The sequence below is a fragment of the Taeniopygia guttata genome, chromosome 11 (genome assembly GCF_048771995.1).
Source record: "Taeniopygia guttata chromosome 11, bTaeGut7.mat, whole genome shotgun sequence".
NCBI lineage: Eukaryota > Metazoa > Chordata > Aves > Passeriformes > Estrildidae > Taeniopygia > Taeniopygia guttata.
In genome coordinates, this window is record NC_133036.1 from 11,080,391 (window position 1) to 11,097,946 (window position 17,556).

At 46.4% G+C, this 17,556-nt stretch overlaps 1 protein-coding gene across 6 annotated transcripts in view; it reads right to left on the reverse strand.

Annotated features, from left to right (window-relative positions):
• The window catches only part of GALNS (galactosamine (N-acetyl)-6-sulfatase), a 45,563-nt gene that overhangs the window by 25,052 nt on the left and 2,955 nt on the right, over positions 1-17,556 (reverse strand). For 5 of the 6 annotated variants that reach the window (XR_012057699.1, XM_072934229.1, XM_072934231.1 and 2 more), the window contains exons 2-11: positions 17,373-17,496; positions 16,138-16,212; positions 15,062-15,164; positions 12,787-12,930; positions 11,454-11,520; positions 11,223-11,350; positions 10,398-10,537; positions 9,106-9,209; positions 2,942-3,078; positions 357-459 (exon numbers count right to left, since the gene is read on the reverse strand). Coding sequence is in view for 5 of the 6 variants with exons in the window: in XM_072934229.1 (XP_072790330.1) it covers positions 357-459; positions 2,942-3,078; positions 9,106-9,209; positions 10,398-10,537; positions 11,223-11,350; positions 11,454-11,520; positions 12,787-12,930; positions 15,062-15,164; positions 16,138-16,212; positions 17,373-17,496 (1,125 nt within the window). In the remaining variant the exon portion in view is untranslated. The remainder of the gene's footprint in view (positions 1-356; positions 460-2,941; positions 3,079-9,105; positions 9,210-10,397; positions 10,538-11,222; positions 11,351-11,453; positions 11,521-12,786; positions 12,931-15,061; positions 15,165-16,137; positions 16,213-17,372; positions 17,497-17,556) is intronic. The other variant, XM_072934230.1, reaches the window with a different exon arrangement.

A 17,556-nucleotide genomic window follows, 5' to 3' on the forward strand; every position in this document is an offset into this window, starting at 1 on the left:
TCCTCTCTTTGTCCCCAATTTCAGGGTGGGGGGTCCAGTTCCCTCAGGTTTTTTTAGGAGCACAAAATTATTTAGGTTGGAATATCCTCTAAGGTCATTGAGTCCAGCTGTTCCCCCAGCACTGCCAAGGCCACCACTGACCCATGTCCCCAAGTGCCACATCCACATGGCTGTTAAACAGGGGGACTGGGACTCACCACCTCCCTGGGAGGCTGTGCCAGGGCAGGACAGCCCTTTTGGGGCAGAAATATTCCTGGTAGCCAACAGAAACCTGCACAGCAGCTCTGAGGAGACCAAAGCATGGTGACATCCCCCCAGGATCCCAGTGACTCCAGGCCAGGTCCCTGTGCCATTACCTTGCTGTGCTCCTCCCAGGAGTTGCTCCAGGTCCAGTAGTGAGCTTTGTAAAGCCCAGCTCTCACTGCCATCAGCTCGTTGCCACGATAATAGAAAATGGGCCTGGAAGGAGAGCAGAGCTGCATGAGAAACACCAACAGCCTGGGCCCAGCCTCCTGATAAGGGCCACAAACCCCTTAATGGCATCCCACTTCCCATGTGGATATCAGGCAGGAACAGGCTGCCTCCTAATAGTCTCCTCTGCAAGGTTTTCAATTAACATTTCTTAAAGTGTTCATCAAGTTGAGAGCTCACACGGTGCAAGAATGAAACATTATCCAGCTTGGCTGCCAGTGATTGTTAATCCTTGAACTCTCAGCCCCTGGGATTTCCTCTGGAGCGTGGCGGTTCCAGCGTCTGACGGCTCTCAAGTGCCTGCCTGGGAGGGAAAAGGGGCTCTGGGATGCTCAGGCTCCTCTGCCCAGATCCACAGCTCTGCCACGGAGCTGGCAGTGCCACATGGGCAGTGCCACATAGGCAGGGTGGCCAGAAGGACACCAGATGCCGGCGTGTTCTGGATGACATCTCTGAAAAACTCCACATGGAAAAACCTGGCAGCCAGACACGCTGTGGTTTTAATTCCTCTCCATTCCTTCCCCCCAAACCTCACTTTGCAGCATGTAAACACGCTGCTAAAGCTGCACTTGTTCCCAGAGGTTTCCCTAATTAATAATTCATCCAGGAAATGCATCTCACTCGCTGCATCTGTGCTGTTCCCTGGGCATCCCAGCAACATTCCTGCTGGTTTTCCCAACAAAACACTCCTGTTTTTTTTGAGGGAACAGCACAGAATTTTACTGGAAGGGACTATCTGCAGGAGAAGGGGTTGATTTGTTGGTGCAGCTCCTCTCTCCAGCTCTTTTGGGCTGCTGACAGGACAGGAGGGTGAAGCTGTTTGTCACTGTCAGGGGGAACCTTTGTCTTTCCTTCTCAGATGCCACTCCAAAAACAAGTCACTCTGGCGATGCCACCTGGAAAAACCTGTCCCTAAATGCAAGGTGAAATTTAAATATCCCTGTGTGAATGACAGGAGTAGCCTCACAGTAACAATGAGCCTCCCTCCTTTGTCACCAAGAGCTGCCACCAGGAACAAAGGGGAAACACCTTTGTGACCAGGAACAAAGGGGAACCAACTTGCTTCCCAGGAAGAAGGGGAAGCTGCTCCCAGAAAAGCCATTCCTGCATCCTTAATGCACCTGGGAGTGAAATAAAGGCAGCAAGAGAGAGCTGCCAAACTGCAGCACCTGATACAAACCAGTGCCATAAACAAAACCTCCAAAAATATTCCAGACACACTCCAGTCTCCTTTGCCTTGCCATCAGCAGCCAATATCTGATCAGTTATTATGTGCCCTCCTGACTGAAGGTTTTAAGTTTTTAATTAAAAAAAAATACTTTTTTTTGTTTCAAAGGAGGATTCCAGCTTGTACTCAGTATTTTGATAGAAATTATTTATTTCCTCCCCCATTCACTTTCCTTTCACTTCAAAGAACACAAAAACTGTATCTCCTGGAAAGTTTTTGGGGAAGTGTGAAAACTTTGTCCTGGTCATGTCTAGGAAAAAAAAAAAAAAAAAAAAAAAGAAGAAAGGAAAAATGAAGAAAAAAAGCCACAACGTGCTTTGAGTGACTGTTATTGTAACACAAGCAAGGGGTTGGTGACTGCACTGAAATTCCCTTTTAAAACAACAAAGAAATTTCCCAAACTTCCAGAAGATGGGCCAGGCTGTGTGTGAGGAACTTGCAAGGCTCCTGTCAGGTAACACTCAGGTGTGCTCCTTGCTTAAGAGGCACAAAAGGAATTTCACAGCACAAAGGCTCTCATCCAACAAAGAACAAAGAAAAGAGCTCCAAAAATGTTTTCCATGCATAAGTTTCCTTGCTATCTCCCAAAGAATATGATTGTATTCAGAATTCCCAGACTGCTAAACTCCTTGCCAAAATCCCAACTCCAAGACCTCTCTTGACCTCTGACACTTCCAATAAAATATTTTTTGGCCGGATTTGCTGTCAGATCTTGGTGCCTGTGCCCAAGAGCTGACAGCACCTAAAGATTCCAGGCCTTTCACCCAAATTTATCCCTGCAGAAGCTCTCCAGGACCTTGGGAAGAGGATTTTCCTGCTGTTTCCAGGTCCTCTGCAGCAGCACAGCCTTCACCTCCCAGCTCTGCAGCAGGACAAGGACCCAGCACGCTCTGGGCAGCTTTTGCAGGGATAAATAATGGATTCTCCCCAGCCAGGCTCCAGTTCTCAGGCTTTTATCTCCCCTCCTGCCATATGTTGTTCCAGGGATCCCTGCTAACCCTGTGACATTTTCATCTGTCCCCAGACTCCACTGTATGGCAACATGCCACATGTCAGGAATTCCCAGTTCAGCTTGTTCCAGCGGAGCAGGAGCGCAGTGGGAAGCTGCTGCTGCTGCTGCTGTGCATTCAGCTTCCATTCAATACTTGTGAGCTGGTGTTAAAAAAAAACAGTTAAAAAAACCCCAAATCTGGCATCCCTTCAGGCAGGAGCAGGGCTGGCAGCTCTGGGATAATCACTGACCTGTCAATTAGCTTGCCCTGCAGGATGACAGGTAAAAGGTCGATGCCATCAATCTGTCTGTCACTGGGAGGCTGCAGACCCGCCAGGGAGAGGCTGGTGCTGAACAGATCCATCACGCTGCCCAGCTGATGGCTGACCTGCAACCAAAAAATCAACAGAAACACATCTGCAAAGAGCCCTTCAGGAAAATCCCTATGGAAACAGGTTCCCTCAAAGCTCCCTGAAAACCTCTCCCTTCACACTGCTGCAGTCACCAGTAAACTCCTTTGAAAACAATAAAGCAAAGGAAACAATCCCAATTTTTCCATTTCCAGGGAGACTTTGCATTTTGATTTTTTTTTTCCATTTTCCTCTCCCTCTCCTCACTCCTGTGTATCCCTTTTCCAGGAGTGTGTTGTCACAGGGCTCAACTTAATTTAGCAAATTCCAGCTCATTTGTGGATTGAAAAATCAGCACTTACACCAAGGGAAAAAAAAGTCCTTGATTTGTTCCATCTCCAGGTCATCTCTGGAATCCAGAATACCCTGAGAGAGTTCCCAGAAAGCACATGGATAGATGGATAATAACAAAAAGAGCCTGATGACTTCATCTGCAAACCATTTCCAACAATTGGAGAACTGTAAAGTTGTGGTATTTTTAGTCCATATTTTAATAAGGGAGAAAAACATCTGGGTTTGGCTTCAATGGAGATGTACAAGGGTTTTTTCCCCTCCTTCCTTACTTGGAAGCCATAGTCATCTCTATGCTTTTAATTATTTATATTTGAAAACCCTGCAAAGTCTGTTCTGCCTGATTCTTTGTGAGTCTTTGCTCCCTCCCTCCCCGTTGTTGCAGGGTGTTTAATTAGTCAGTGACACACTCAGTTAAAGCAGATGCTGGCAGATCAGGAGCACCAGGATGCACCAGCACAAGATGTGACAGGAAAAGAGCATTTTCAGCAACAGCACGTGTTGGGAAACAAGAAACCATTGCATACAACCCCACAGCTGTGAGTACCAAAGCACTTTCTGACTAAAATCCAAGTCCTATCCCAACAGAACAATGTTGGGACTATCAAAGACCTTTTACCTCTGATTCCTTCTACTCACAAACAGACCCCCAGCCTCTAAGCTGACACAAATTATTTAAATGCAACAAATGATGACACGATAAATGAATTTTTATGAGAGGCTGGCTCAAAAATATAGGGAAAAAAAAGGATCCTAAACCTTGTATTAAGAGGCTGGGCTGAACAAAGTGAACACAAAGGAAGAATTAAGAAAATTTAAAAAAAAAAAAGAACTGGAGAAAGCAACATGCAGGGGCCTAATTACAAGTTTAACATTACAATATCACATTACTTGATTACAGTAATTTCAATTTTTAATGGCTTTCATTCATCAGGAGGTGTTGGCAGGAACACATCTTATTAAAGCTGCATGCAAGAATCCTGCCACAATTCCTTGGGAGGAAACAAAGTGCAAAGCTTGAAGCACCAGAGGAAACCTGGCTGTGGAAATCCTTGGGAAAGCAGCTGGATCAGCTGACCATGACCAACAGGTCCTGGGCCCTCAGTTTGGGATTTATCCACGGCCAGAGCCTGGGAAAGGTCCTGCTCAGCCTGGCCTTGGGGGCAGGCACAAAGGGACATGTTTCCCAGAGAAGCTGTGGTTGCCCCAGCTCTGGAAGTGCTCAAGGCCAGCTTGGATGGGGCTTGGAGAACATTTATTCTTTATTTCAGTGCAGCCTTTTCCTCTCCTTAAAATCATTTTAATCATGCGGTCCCACCTCCTGGCTCCAGCAGGGACACCCCAGAGCACAGGACAGTGTCCAGGCAGGTCTGGGATGTCCCCTGAGGGAACTCCACAGCCCCTCTGGGCACAGAGGGAAGCTCTGCCTCATGTCCAGGTGGAACTCCCTGGGATCAGTTGTGCCCATCCCTCCTGTGCCATGGCTGGGCCCTCTCCTGTCCCCTCCCTGCCCAGGGACATGGCTGAGGTCCCTCTGAGCTCTGTCCTGTCCCCTCCCTTCACAAGGACATGGCTGAGGTCCCTCTGAGTCCTCTCCTGTCCCCTCCCTGCACAAAGACACGGCTGAGGTCCCTCTGAGCTCTGTCCCTGCACAAGGACATGGCTGAGGTCCCTCTGTGCCCTGTCCCTGCACAAAGACACGGCTGAGGTCCCTCTGAGCTCTGTCCCTGCACAAGGACATGGCTGAGGTCCCTCTGAGCCCTGTCCCTGCACAAGGACACGGCTGAGGTCCCTCTGACCCTGTCCCTGCACAAGGACATGGCTGAGGTCTCTCTGAGCCCTCTCCTGTCCCTTCCCTGCACAAGGACATGGCTGAGGTCCCTCTGAGCCCTGTCCCCAGGGCTGAAGCTGAGGCCATGAGCATCTCCCAGCCCTGGGGGCTCCTCCTGGGCTCATTCCCACCCGCAGAGCTGCAGAAGGAGCAGCTCCAAGCCCTCCTGCTCCCCACACCCAGCCCAGGAGCCAGCCCCTGCCTGAGCCCTTTTGTAATCAGAGCTCTCACAATTTCTCCATCTAATCCAAAAATCACTTTTCCTGTTGTGGCTCCATCCCAGCGCCTCAATCTTTTGATAAGAGGCAATTGCTGACCCCGGGCTCGTGCCTTTAATGTCACCTCATTTATCCAGAGCGTGGGGACAATCCTGGGGGGCCACCACGCTCCCCTTGTCCTGGCCCTTATTAACCAGCACCAGATGTAGATGACTCTCTTTAATCATCCAATTATGTTTCTGGTCTCAGACAACATTTTTGCCGTGAAGCAGAGAAAACTTCTTAAGGAAATTAAATGCCCATGCCACAGCCACTTGGATTTATCTGTGCTCTGCAGCACCACATTGAAGAAGGAAAAAGGGAAAAAAAAAAAAAAAAAAGGTTAATGTTTATATAAAACTTTGAAGTGTTTTCAGAGAAAAAATAAAAAAATTACCATTTTTCTCCTGTCAACAGGGCTCTTTCATTCTAGTTGCCTTTCCCTTTTATTTATTTCTTTTTTTTTTCAAGAAAAGAAAAAGAAAAATCCAGAGAGGGCAACAGCCCAGAGAAAATAAATAATATATAAACGGAGGGAGATCAGATATTGCTGTATCAGTGAGGAACAGCCGGTATTACGCACGTAAGGACGGATTTTTTCCCCCCCTCCTTCCCCCCCCTTCTTTTTAATAAACTCTCAGTATCCACACAACGTCTTTAAGAAAATGAAATCCTTTTGCTGTGGGCCACGGCGCTGGAAGAAATAGTCCCCAGTGCTGTTATCAGTGCTTTCAAGCTTTAACTCTGAATCAAAGGCGACAATTAATAAAGTCGCCCCCGCCAGGAATGGAAAGGAGGAAAGCTAAATATTTGAAACTGGGTGAACAAATGTCAGGGTGTTTTTAAATAAAATCCTTTTACAGTTATCACAGCGAGCAGACCTGATATCCCTGTCTAATTCAATTTCAATTTGCGCCCCATGGGAGATAGGGAAGAAAAGGTTGCAATGCTGTCTTTGGGTTGATATGTTCTTTTCTCCTTCAGGAAGCAGGCACGAGAGAGGAAGGGGAGGAGGGCGAGGGGAGAGAGGAGGAGGATTCAAATACCAATAGAATATGATTTTTTTTTTCCAGCTGGATCCTTCCAGAAGGCAGATGTGATGTGGGGAATGTTGAAACGCTGATTTGTTGTGAATTCACCTGGAAAACGGAGCTGAGGAGGGAAGTGCAGCCAGGCTGTTTGTGTGGGAATAAATATTCCTGGTGGGGAGCAGAACTCACCGAGTGTTGATGCCAAGAGCAACACACACTCCTGAGGCATCTTTCCCCTCCAAAAACCTGCAAACCAGCCAACTGCACCAATTATCCCCAGCTCCACGGAGAGCCTGGCAGGTGCTCCCACCCTGTGCCTCACTCCTTGTGCTTAGATCAAGGAGCTCCTGTATTCCAGCACATGAATGTGCTCTTGAATAAAAACAAAACCCCCCAGCCTTATGGGTCAATAAAATTAATAACAAACTGCCAGGTGGGATCATGGAATGGTTTGGGTTGGAAGGGGCCTCAAAGCCCATCCAGTGCCACCCCTGCCATGGCAGGGACACCTCTCACTGTCCCAGGCTGCTCCAAGCCCTGTCCAGCCTGGCCTTGGGCACTGCCAGGGATCCAGGGGCAGCCACAGCTGCTCTGGGCACCTGTGCCAGGGCCTCACCTCCCTCACAGGGAGGAATTCCTTCCCAATCTCCCATCCAACCCTGCCCTCTGGCAGTGGGAGGCCATTCCCTGCGTCCTGGCAGTGTCTGCCCATATAAAAAGTCCCTTTCCCTCTTTTTCCCGACGCACTGCAAGGCTGCAGTGAGGTCTCCCTGGAGCATTCCCATCAGCAGACAGAGTTTTACACAATAACTGGATTTCACTGGCCAGAGACACAAACTCTCCTTTCCTGGCTGCAGTTGCTCCACCTGAAACAGCTCCTGACCCTTCCCTTGCTCCTCAAATGGAAAGGAACAACCACTGCCCTGGGAGCAAACCCAGCACAGGAAGGACTTGACCCTTCAGCTTTGTGCTGAAGTTCACATCCCCCAAACCTTTGCTTCCTTCAGCTCCTGACATGTAGGAGCAATGAGAGACTTTGAAGCAGCTTTCCCACATTTCACAGAGTGCACAGGACTGGGGCTGAGCAGTTAAAACTCCTCCAGAGGATGGTGAAGCTACAGCAAGGTACAGAAAAAAAGCCAGAAGTGTAGTGGTGGACACAAGTCTCTCACCTGTGGTCAGGGCTGCTGAGGGAGCAGTGCTGGAGCCTCGAAGGCAAGAACACAAGCAGAAAACACAGGTGAGTTTCTATCACAGTTCCTGAGCAGCAGATAAGGAGGGTTTGAAGCTGAGCACGTGCTTAAGGCTGACACTGGCATGGTGGAGGAGGGATTTTGGGTGCATCCCAAAATTGGGGAGCTCCGGGCACAGCTCAGGTGCCCAGCCCACACTGCACACACAGCTCTGCATAGCAATGCCTCTTCCCAGGAATTCAAGCAGCAGCTCCCAAAAACTACCTGGGAGAGGGGTCCCAGCCAGGCAGAAAAGAAGCAGGCACAAGGATTCCTCTCTCCTCCTGTTCTTAATTATCCTCAGAGTTACTACAATGGAAAGAATTTTTAAATTTGGGCATTTTCTCGTCCCCATTTATAATGCGTGTTTACTTTTATCACATTATTTAGTTTGGACCCAGCAAACAAAACACTCAGCTGCAGTTTCATGTTCTCCTTTGCTAGCCCAGGGCTGTTGTACTTGGCTTGCAAAGGCTTTATGGAAATGTTTAAATTTAAACAAAATGACTGTTTTCATTTCAAATTAGAAAAATAATAAACCATCCTTGGTAGGTTTGGTGAACTCTCGAAAAATAATGAAACCAAACCACCCTCCTGCCCTCAGCTGCAGATCTGAGCTGCCTCATGGTCCCTCCTAAATGTAAATGATAAATTATCATTAGCCTGCCTCAATTAAACCACCCCTATGGAATGCAAGTTCCACAAATGTTTTATTTATGACCAGTTTGCAGGCTCGAGCACGGTGCCCAGTTAATGAAGGATCACTTTCTGCAGGGCTCGGGGATGCTCACCAGGGGGAGGGGGCTGTGCTGTCCCTGTGATCCTGCAGCAGGATTGATTGCATCCTTCTGTAATGAGAGCTGGGACAAGGGGGGCTGGCAGTGCCACTGAGGGGATATTTTGAAGTGATCATATCTGCATTTGTGTACAGGCAGCACAGAGCAATAATGTGGTGTCTAAACCTCCCTGAGCAGAACTTTCATCAAGCACCAAAGTAAGAGATGTGAGGGTCAAACCACTCGGTACCTCAGGGCATGGAGACTGGGGGGAACAAATTCCTGCTCTTTATGCTCCAGTTTGTTCAAACACATGAGAAATAGAGAGGTCCAAAAGAATAAAGGGTTTAAAAAGAGCAGGAAGACAAGAGCAGAGCCTGGGTGCTTACAGCAAAGTTGAGCACAGACCCTCTACATGGAAATTTGCATTGGAAGTTGTCTGGGGCAGCAGCAGCTCCTTACTCACACAAACACCAGGACTTGGGGCACGGTAAAAGTGGGAAGCAAAGCCCCCCCAGGCCAAAAAGGAGCTCTCCACTCCCTGCAGCCCCCCAGGCTGCTGAGAAGTGCCCAAGGCAGACACTCACCCCTCCTGCAGGGATGTGGCCGGGCCACCAGGCGATGGCCGGCTCCCTCATGCCACCCTCGAAGGTGGTTTGTTTGCCACACAGGAAAGGCCCATTGCTTCCTCCTAGGGACAGAAAAAAAGCCTTCAACCCCACAAAACACCAGCATTTCAAAAGGACACTGTCACCCAGGCTGGCTCGAAATGAATTCTCATTTCTGCATGGATGCTTCTTCAAACGACATGGCCAGAGTTGGGTTTTTGTCATTGTTTCCTTGTTTGTTGTGTTGTAGTTTTGCTTTTTGTTTTTTCTTTTCAATATCCATTTGTGATGAAATTTTAGGAGTGTCTTTTCAGCACAGGGAGAAAGTGACAGTTAAGCACACCTTGCTACCAACAACCAAGTTAAAAACAAACCCCAAACAAACAGGAAATACCTCACTGATGTTTTCCTTCCCTCTAAGGGTGTTAACTGCTGTCTGTAACCAAAGGAAATCAGATAATTTCAAGCAGAAATAGCATTTTTTTCATAATGATTTTAAAGTTTATAGTACCAGAACAATATTAGATGAAGGTAAAAGAGTGAGAAAAATAATCCTGCGTTCCTTTAATGGTCACTCAGAGATGGCCAAGGCTTTGCAGGAATATCTGGTGTTTTAACCCAACCCTGGAGCTCAGTTGGCCAAGGAACAATAAGGGAGGTCTCATAACTGATTCCAGGTCACACAAAGTCAAAGCCAGTGGCTGAGCTGAAATCAGAACTCAGGTTACTCCCTGCTCTGTGGTTCAATAACCACAAGCCAAGCCTGGCTCCAAAGAGAAGAGAGCAGGTTCTAAAATCAATTTGCAGTGATTTGTTTCAGAGAAACCATCACTTAAACAAAAGAAAATTTGTTAAGCAACAAAAATCGTTTCTCTTCTTGATATTTTTTATGAGAGCTAAAGAATGAGGGAGTCTTGAACTTTCTCTAATTGCTCAGAAGGCTGAAATATGATTTGGCAGATGGAGAGTAAACACCCTGCTAAGTTACTGAGCCTGGTTCTCAATAAATTACAGAATATTCCCTCCCTGACAGTGCAAATACACACAGGTAACAGCAACACTGGGGCAGGAAAAATTCCATTTGGCCAAGGACATCTCCTCCAACAGTGGCCAGAAGCACTGAACATAAATTATTCCCAACATAAATACTCTGTCTTTTGAGGCTTCTCCTACGTCATAACACAGACCCCACACACAGGGTTCTTTTCTCCTCTGGGAGAGAGATTTAAGCCTTGATTTCCCAAGGCCAGGTTTGTTCAGCTGAGCCTCACCTTGTTTGGGAGCTGAAATGAGAGCAGCTCCGTTATCAGAGGTGAAAAACACAAATGTGCTCTCACTGATGCCCAGCTGCTGGAGGTGCTTCAGGATTTTCCCAACGCTGTCATCGATCTCCCGCACAGCATCCCCATACCTGGGGCAAAAGGAGACGCAAAATACTCAAAAAAAAAAGGGTCAGTAGATTTAATTTGTACCTGTGCTGCAGAAATCCTTCTCATGCATCAGGTTTTCTGCTGCCACTGCAGACCTTTGTGTCTCTGGCCTGCAGAGAGCAGCCCCTCTGGGGTACTGAGGGTCAGGGTTTGCTCAGGTGTGAGCCACCCCTGGACAGAGGAATTCAGCCATAAAGTTCACAAACAGAGGCAAACCCACCTTGCCACTGACTGGGAGGTCATAACATGGCTTTCCTTATGGTTAGAAACTCTTTGAAGCAACACTCCCAGTGTCTACAGAGCTATTTGCCTCCTCCAAACTGCATTTTTAGGAGTGCTTTTCTATTTGCTGGTTCAATTTATAGGCTTTTAAAACAGGCACTAATCATACAAAAGCCTTCTAAAAAATCATCTGTGCCACAGACAGCATTTCATTCCTCACACAACTGGCAAAGGAGCTTAGAGCACCCCCCCCCCTCCCCCTGGGAGGCTTCAGATTCAGATTAAAGCCAAATTATGAAAGAACAATCCAAGCAAATAATACATTTCAGCACAAACACACACTTGAGGAGTGATCCATGCCTTGGATCTAGCAACCACTGCTCAGGTTGGCTGTTCCAGCTGCAGGAGGTATTAATTAAAACAACCCCAAAAAGCAGAACTTACAGCCCTCTCTGACTCGTGCCCAGGAACTGTTTGGAGGCATAAACAGGAGCGTGGGTAGCATCAATTGCCCAGTATAAAAAGAATGGCTGCTGGCTGGCCTGCTGCTTGCTAATAAAATCCAGAGCTTCCTGTAAACAACAATAAAAATGAATTTATCCTCTGCCACCAAAATTTCTCCAAAACAAAAGGCATAAAGTCACTTTGGCTTAGAAGGCAGTACTAAAATAGTACCTGCAGGTAGAGCTGAGTCAAGTTGGCTTCACCTGTCTTCAGATCAATTTTGAAGTCTTCATAGTATCTTAAGATAAAAGGAATAAGAAAGGGAAAAAATCAATCCTAAGGAATAAACCGTCAGGAAAAGGATTTTTTTTTTTCCCCTTTTATGGATTGTTTCCCCTGTGTAAGAAGGTGACAAACAAGTCACAGTTAACACTCAGCAAACTCTCTTCAGATATTAAAAATATGTCAAGATAATAGTTCTTATGGGAGAAAGCAGTAACACAGCTTAATGCAAATTAATGACTTCAAGTTTTGGACAAACCTGAGGGACTGGCCTTTTGCTGCAGGGGGCAAAATGCTTAAAAATCTCATGGTGATACACAAAGAGCTGATTGAAATGTGAATAAAATTTCCGAAGTACACGACAACTTTCAGTGAGACAGAGAAATGCTGGAAGCAGAACTTGGGCTGCTTTGGAAACATTAGTTTAGAGGGATCTTCAGCCACCAGTAAAGCAGGAGGGCCTGGGGAAGTGCTCAGGGAAATAACAGCAGTGAAATGAGACTACAGCAGAGTGAAAAATGAATGGACAAGAAGGGCCCAGACTGCAGACTGGGAGCAGGGAATGAAGCTGTGCAAACACACAAGATGTTATTCCAAACAGGAAGAGAAGGAACAAAGAGGTCTTTCAGTAGAGAATGGGAGCAGTTTCCAAGAGTGGAAGCCTTTAGGGTGCCAGGGATGAGCAAACAGCTGTGGGAGGGCAGCTCCACATCCCTGCACCATCCACATGACACTTCCAGGTGGGTCGTGCTGTTGCACCTTTATTAACCACAGAATCACAGAATGGTCTGCCTTGGAAGGACCCCTGAAGCACATCCAGGTGTGTGATGGCAGCAGGGAGAGCCCAGATAACCCCAGTGGCAGGCAAGGAGCTACTGTAAATGCAGGTGAACCCAGTGAGAAGAAATGCTGATGTCTACTCCAGATCAGAAGGCTGAATGATTTCTTTATTATAACTATGCTATAATACATTAATGTACTATTTAAAGGAAATACTAAAGTTACAGCCTTATTTTTTCTAATATATACTCTATCTAATTAACTCCCAACTCATGACCCTCTCTGAGAGCCCAGCCCCAGGAGGGTTGGATTGGCCACCAGCTCAAACAATCCTCACCAGAATCCAACCAAGCACTCACCCCAGGTCAACCATTCTCCACACACATTCCACATGGAAAAAACAAGGAGCAGAAATAGAAATTTTCTCTTTCTTTCCTCTGTGCTCCTCTATGAAAAAATCCTGAGGGAGAGAAGAACGTGCTGCCACAAGGAGCTGGCTTACCTGCCAACCATCTCCCAGTCCCTGTAGACGGGGATGTTGGGGCGCTCTGTGCTGTTGTAGGGCCCGAAGTGGCAGTTTGGGGACCCAAACCACTCATCAAAGCCGTGCTTCAGGGGGTGGAACTGGGCCCGGTGCCCCAAGTGCCTGGCAGCAAAAGCAACAGGGCAGAGTTCAAGTTCTGCTGCAGGGAAGGCAGACCTCAGCTCATCAGAACAGCATGCAAGAACAGTCTCTGCCTAAGAAATCAAAACTCAAAGCATTTCAACCACATAAATGACTCCAGAGCAGTGTCTTGAGCTCTCTCACACTTGTTGCAAGCACAGCCATGCAGACTCACCCCAGTGCTCACTTATATTCCATTTTATTTACTCTCCAATCACTGTTTTCCATTTTTTCCTTCCACTGGTGTCTTCTCCCATGCTGTCTGATGATCAGCACTGATGGACTACACTGCCCCAAACCACTGCAGAGATGCACATAATGTTTTACTTAAGGATTCTGATCTATGACAAGTCCCTTTTATCCCACTGAGCTGTAAAAACACAAGGCAGAGCTCATGAAATGCACCATTCCATCCTCATCCCCTTTATGGAGCATTCAAGCTGCCAAAATGGTACAAAGAGACCTGAATGGAAATGAAATGAGGTTTTTGTGTGCACATGTGGACATAAAACACATTTAGCTGCTCCTGATGACAGCTCCTCTCTACTTACAGCTTGAAAACCTTCCATCCTTAACTTCCAGATGAAGCTCCTCTCTAATCTCCAGGTTTTGTACTGCAAATTCTACATTTCCTGCATTTATAGCACCTTGAAGACAGAGAATTCCCATGCTCTCTGTCTCTAAAGGGGATCTTGGTAGCTCAGTGTTTATTTAACCATTCCATCTTCCCCTCACAAGCCTGGGTCTGCCCCGTCCACTTTGTGCATCCCCCTCTGCACCTTCAGAGCATAAAGTGCATAAAAAGCATTCCCTGGAGTGAAATGATCCTTGGAGTTACTCTGAGCTGTTCCAAACTGAGTTATTACAGAAAGAATCCTCATTTCAGCTATGATTACAGCTTGGTGATGTAACTGCCACTGCAGGTCTGACCTGCAGGATTCCACACTTTCCCCTTCTGTAAATGTGGGAACACAAAGTCATTCCTGGCTGTTTCTACAACAGGGGAGATGGAAAAACATCTTATTCTACAAAACCCCCAAAAGAACTTACAGACATTGAATAATGACTGAGATCCAGATCAGTCTCTGCATCTTCCAGCACAAATAAATGAGATTTAATGAAACACAACCAATTCCATGCTGGTTGTGGAAAATACCTGACTTGCAAACTTATAATTAAACCATGGAATTTACTGTCACAGGACACCCTGAAGAGTATTTAGAAGGGATGAACAAAAAAAAATTCTGCTGGAAAACCTCTGTGAGGCAGGATGAGGCTCTAGTTTTACCCTGCATCTCTTTACACCTTTCTAAGGAGCGGGTATCACTCCCAGTCCTGTCCAGGAGAAGTTTTTGGATGCACAGTAATGCCCTGCACATTCCTACTTAGTCCTATTCCTTGCTAACAGCTGCAGGTCCTTCCAGATTTGCCTTTTTTCCCAAGGAACTGGCACCAATCTGCATTTGCCTTGTTTATTCCTTTTCCCTGGGTGTATGAATTTCCATTTATTAGCACTGAACTGCAGCTGATTGCACCCAGCCCACTGAGCTGATCCCTCAGGGCCATTTTCCTGCTTGGATTTGTGCTGATAAATAATTCACTGTCTCAGGGTGCTTTGCTTTCTTCCCAATTCCAGCAGGTGAATCCAACCACAATTCAAACTCAACCTTCTCTAACTTATTAATGAAACTGATAAAGAAATTCCTGTTACTTTCCACAGTAATTCAGTTCATTAATAAAAACCCAACATACAGCAACAGTCAAAGATAAAAACCATGTAGGTGCTCAAGGCAAATTCCAACAGCATATCCTGGTGTTTTCTGATTAAATAAGTGGTGTGAGGTGTGGATAAAAGCCCAGAGTTGAGGAGTTTATAAATACAAATACACACATAAAACCTCAGCAACTCTTTGTATGAAGATATACGTCAGTATTTTTAATGGGAACTCAGGAATTGATCCCAGCAGGGGGAAGATCCATCCACTTTCCAAAGTTGGACATTTGGACTTCAAAACAGATTTTCTTTCCTTCTAATTCTGGGTTTTTTTCTGCTGCTCCTTCCCAACACACACAGAATGAAATCTCAAAGCAAGAGATCTCCAAATAAATTTACCATTTGCCAATGATTTTATTGGTGTAGCCAGCCTTCTTCAGGAGCTCTGGAAGCAGTAATTCAGAATCTGGGATCCCTCCTACTATATCCTGTGGTGTGTATGCTGTGGAAAACAAATCAAAAACACCTTTCTGACTCTTCAAAATATTACAGCAAACAGCTCATGTACTGGATCAGAAATAGACTCGTTTGGAGTCTCAGCAATACCATTCCTTGGATGTCCTCCCATGGGATGGAGAGAATAAACGGATCCAGGGAGACCAAAGGGACATTTCCACCCACTTGTGCATGAGGGCAAATAATAAAGCGAGCTGCAACCTCAGAGTTGGGGTGAGATCTTTGAAAGGGAGATTAAAAGAAAATCAGGTGCTTCGGGGGTGGTCTTTCCACTGTAAATTTGCTTTGTGCTTTCTGAAATGAAGGCAGCCTTTCCCTGTCTCAAATCACCAATAAAGGTGCTCAGACTGCAAGGACTGATGTATTATAGGGTGATGTCCCAAAGGTTTTTTCCAACCTAATTCATTCTGTGATTCTGAAAGAAATCAAGAGTGTCTCTCAGCCCCTGAGGCTCCCAGGTGTCACTTTGCTCAGGGAATCAACCCCAGGCTGCTGACTGCTGCCCAGCCATGTCCCAGCACGTGGCACTGGCCACTCTGGGACCCAAACCAACCCTGGGATCTTCCCTGGAAGCACCAGAGGTAGGAGGGATGGAAAACTGCTCTAAAACTGGGTAGAAATCTGTCTGCTGAATAAACCTGTGAGCAGCCAGCTCTCCTCTGTGGGGATTAACCACACCTGATTTTCCCTCACCAGACCCCAATTCCCCTGGCCAGGGGAAATGTTTCTCAGCCAGCAGAACAAATGATCAAGCAGCCTGGTTTATTCTCTTAATTTGAGGAGGTTTTCTGCTTGATGAGGAGGAAGCAATAAAATTCACACTTATTGCCAGCATTTAAGAGAATTTGGTGGCACTCTGGAATATCAGTAGGGAAGATCCCCTTTGCCCAAGGAGAAACTTCTTACAAGGCACAGAGGGAAATCAGGAGAGGAAGGGAGGTGAGGAATGAGGCTCCTACCATTCCTGGCGTGTCCATTTGTGGTGTAAAAGCCATTCCTGACCGGGAGCCGGCCCGTCAGCAGTGCTGCCCTCGCTGCAAACAACACAAACATTTATTTATAGCATTCTCTGCTTAATATTCACATTATTGGAAGAGGATGAGGGCACACACTGACTGTGTGTCAGTGTCCTCTTGTCACAGCCAGCCCATAAATCACTCACACTCTCCCATGAGCCATGGAGAGAATCAGTTCTGATGCATCATTTGAGTTATTCCAGCTGAAATTTCGCCCCTTGATTAAATTAGCCACACTGAAGGGTCATTCCTTTGAATAGTCAATGGAGCAACCCCTACATCTCAGTTATATATATATATATTTATTATGTATTTAAGAGGAAATCCTAGCACAAACTGATTAGATGCTCAAGGCTAAGCTTTTGACTGAACAAGAATCAGGAAATACAAAGAAAGAGCTGTCCAGCTTTGACAATAAAAGTCAAGTCCTGACTGCAGGGAATATTTAAACAGATAACTTCAAGCATATGCAGTGCCACCACTGGCTTAGCAGGATTTCAGCTTATTTTAAATGCCTTTTCTGAGCAAGGACATCATCAACACACTGGCAAGTGCTATCCTAAATGAGAGCCCAAATAAAAGGCCCCCATTCTTCATTTTTGCTCCAGTTCTTGGCAGCTAATCAGGTTTGAGGGGGAAAAAAAGAAAGTTAAAAAAAAAAAACTCACAGAAAAACAAGGAGAAAAATATCTGCCTCTCCCAGACCCAAACGTTCCTTTTATCTCTTGTCCCTGTCCCAGGAGTCTTGTAAGACACCAGGGTCAAAAGCAGAACATAAACTGCTGCCTTTCCTCGCATGAAAGTCTCACCAGAGCCAAAAGAATCAGACCAAATACGTCCAGCAAGAGTTCAGATCCTGCTTTGTTCAACCCAAAATGAGAAAGATGAAAAAAATGCAATGACTGGGGCTGGAATACTGAACTGAAACGGTATAAAAATCCTTTGGCTGGACTGATCACTGAAGCAGTGCTTTGTACAAACTGAGAACTGTCGGCTTTCCAATCCAAACATAAATAAAAAGGGAGCAAAATGCAAGATCAAAGCAGCAAATGCAATCTCTGGCCCGAGGGCAGGCACTGGTTTGGTTGTTAGCCCATGTCAGAGGCTGGCAAACACCCCAAACTCCTCAGAGGGAGATGTTTCTCGTGCTTACGTGGTTCCAACTGCAGTTTACTTACAGGGAGAGCAGAGGGGGCTGGCAGTATAAAAATCCAGGAAAAGCATCCCTTCTGCAGCCATCTGGTCTAGGTTAGGGGTTTCCTTGGAAGGCTCTCCAAAAGCTCCCAAATCCCCCCAGCCCATCTGTAAAAGGAACACACCAAAAGATGTCACAGTCCCTCTCCACAACCACATTTTTGGGCG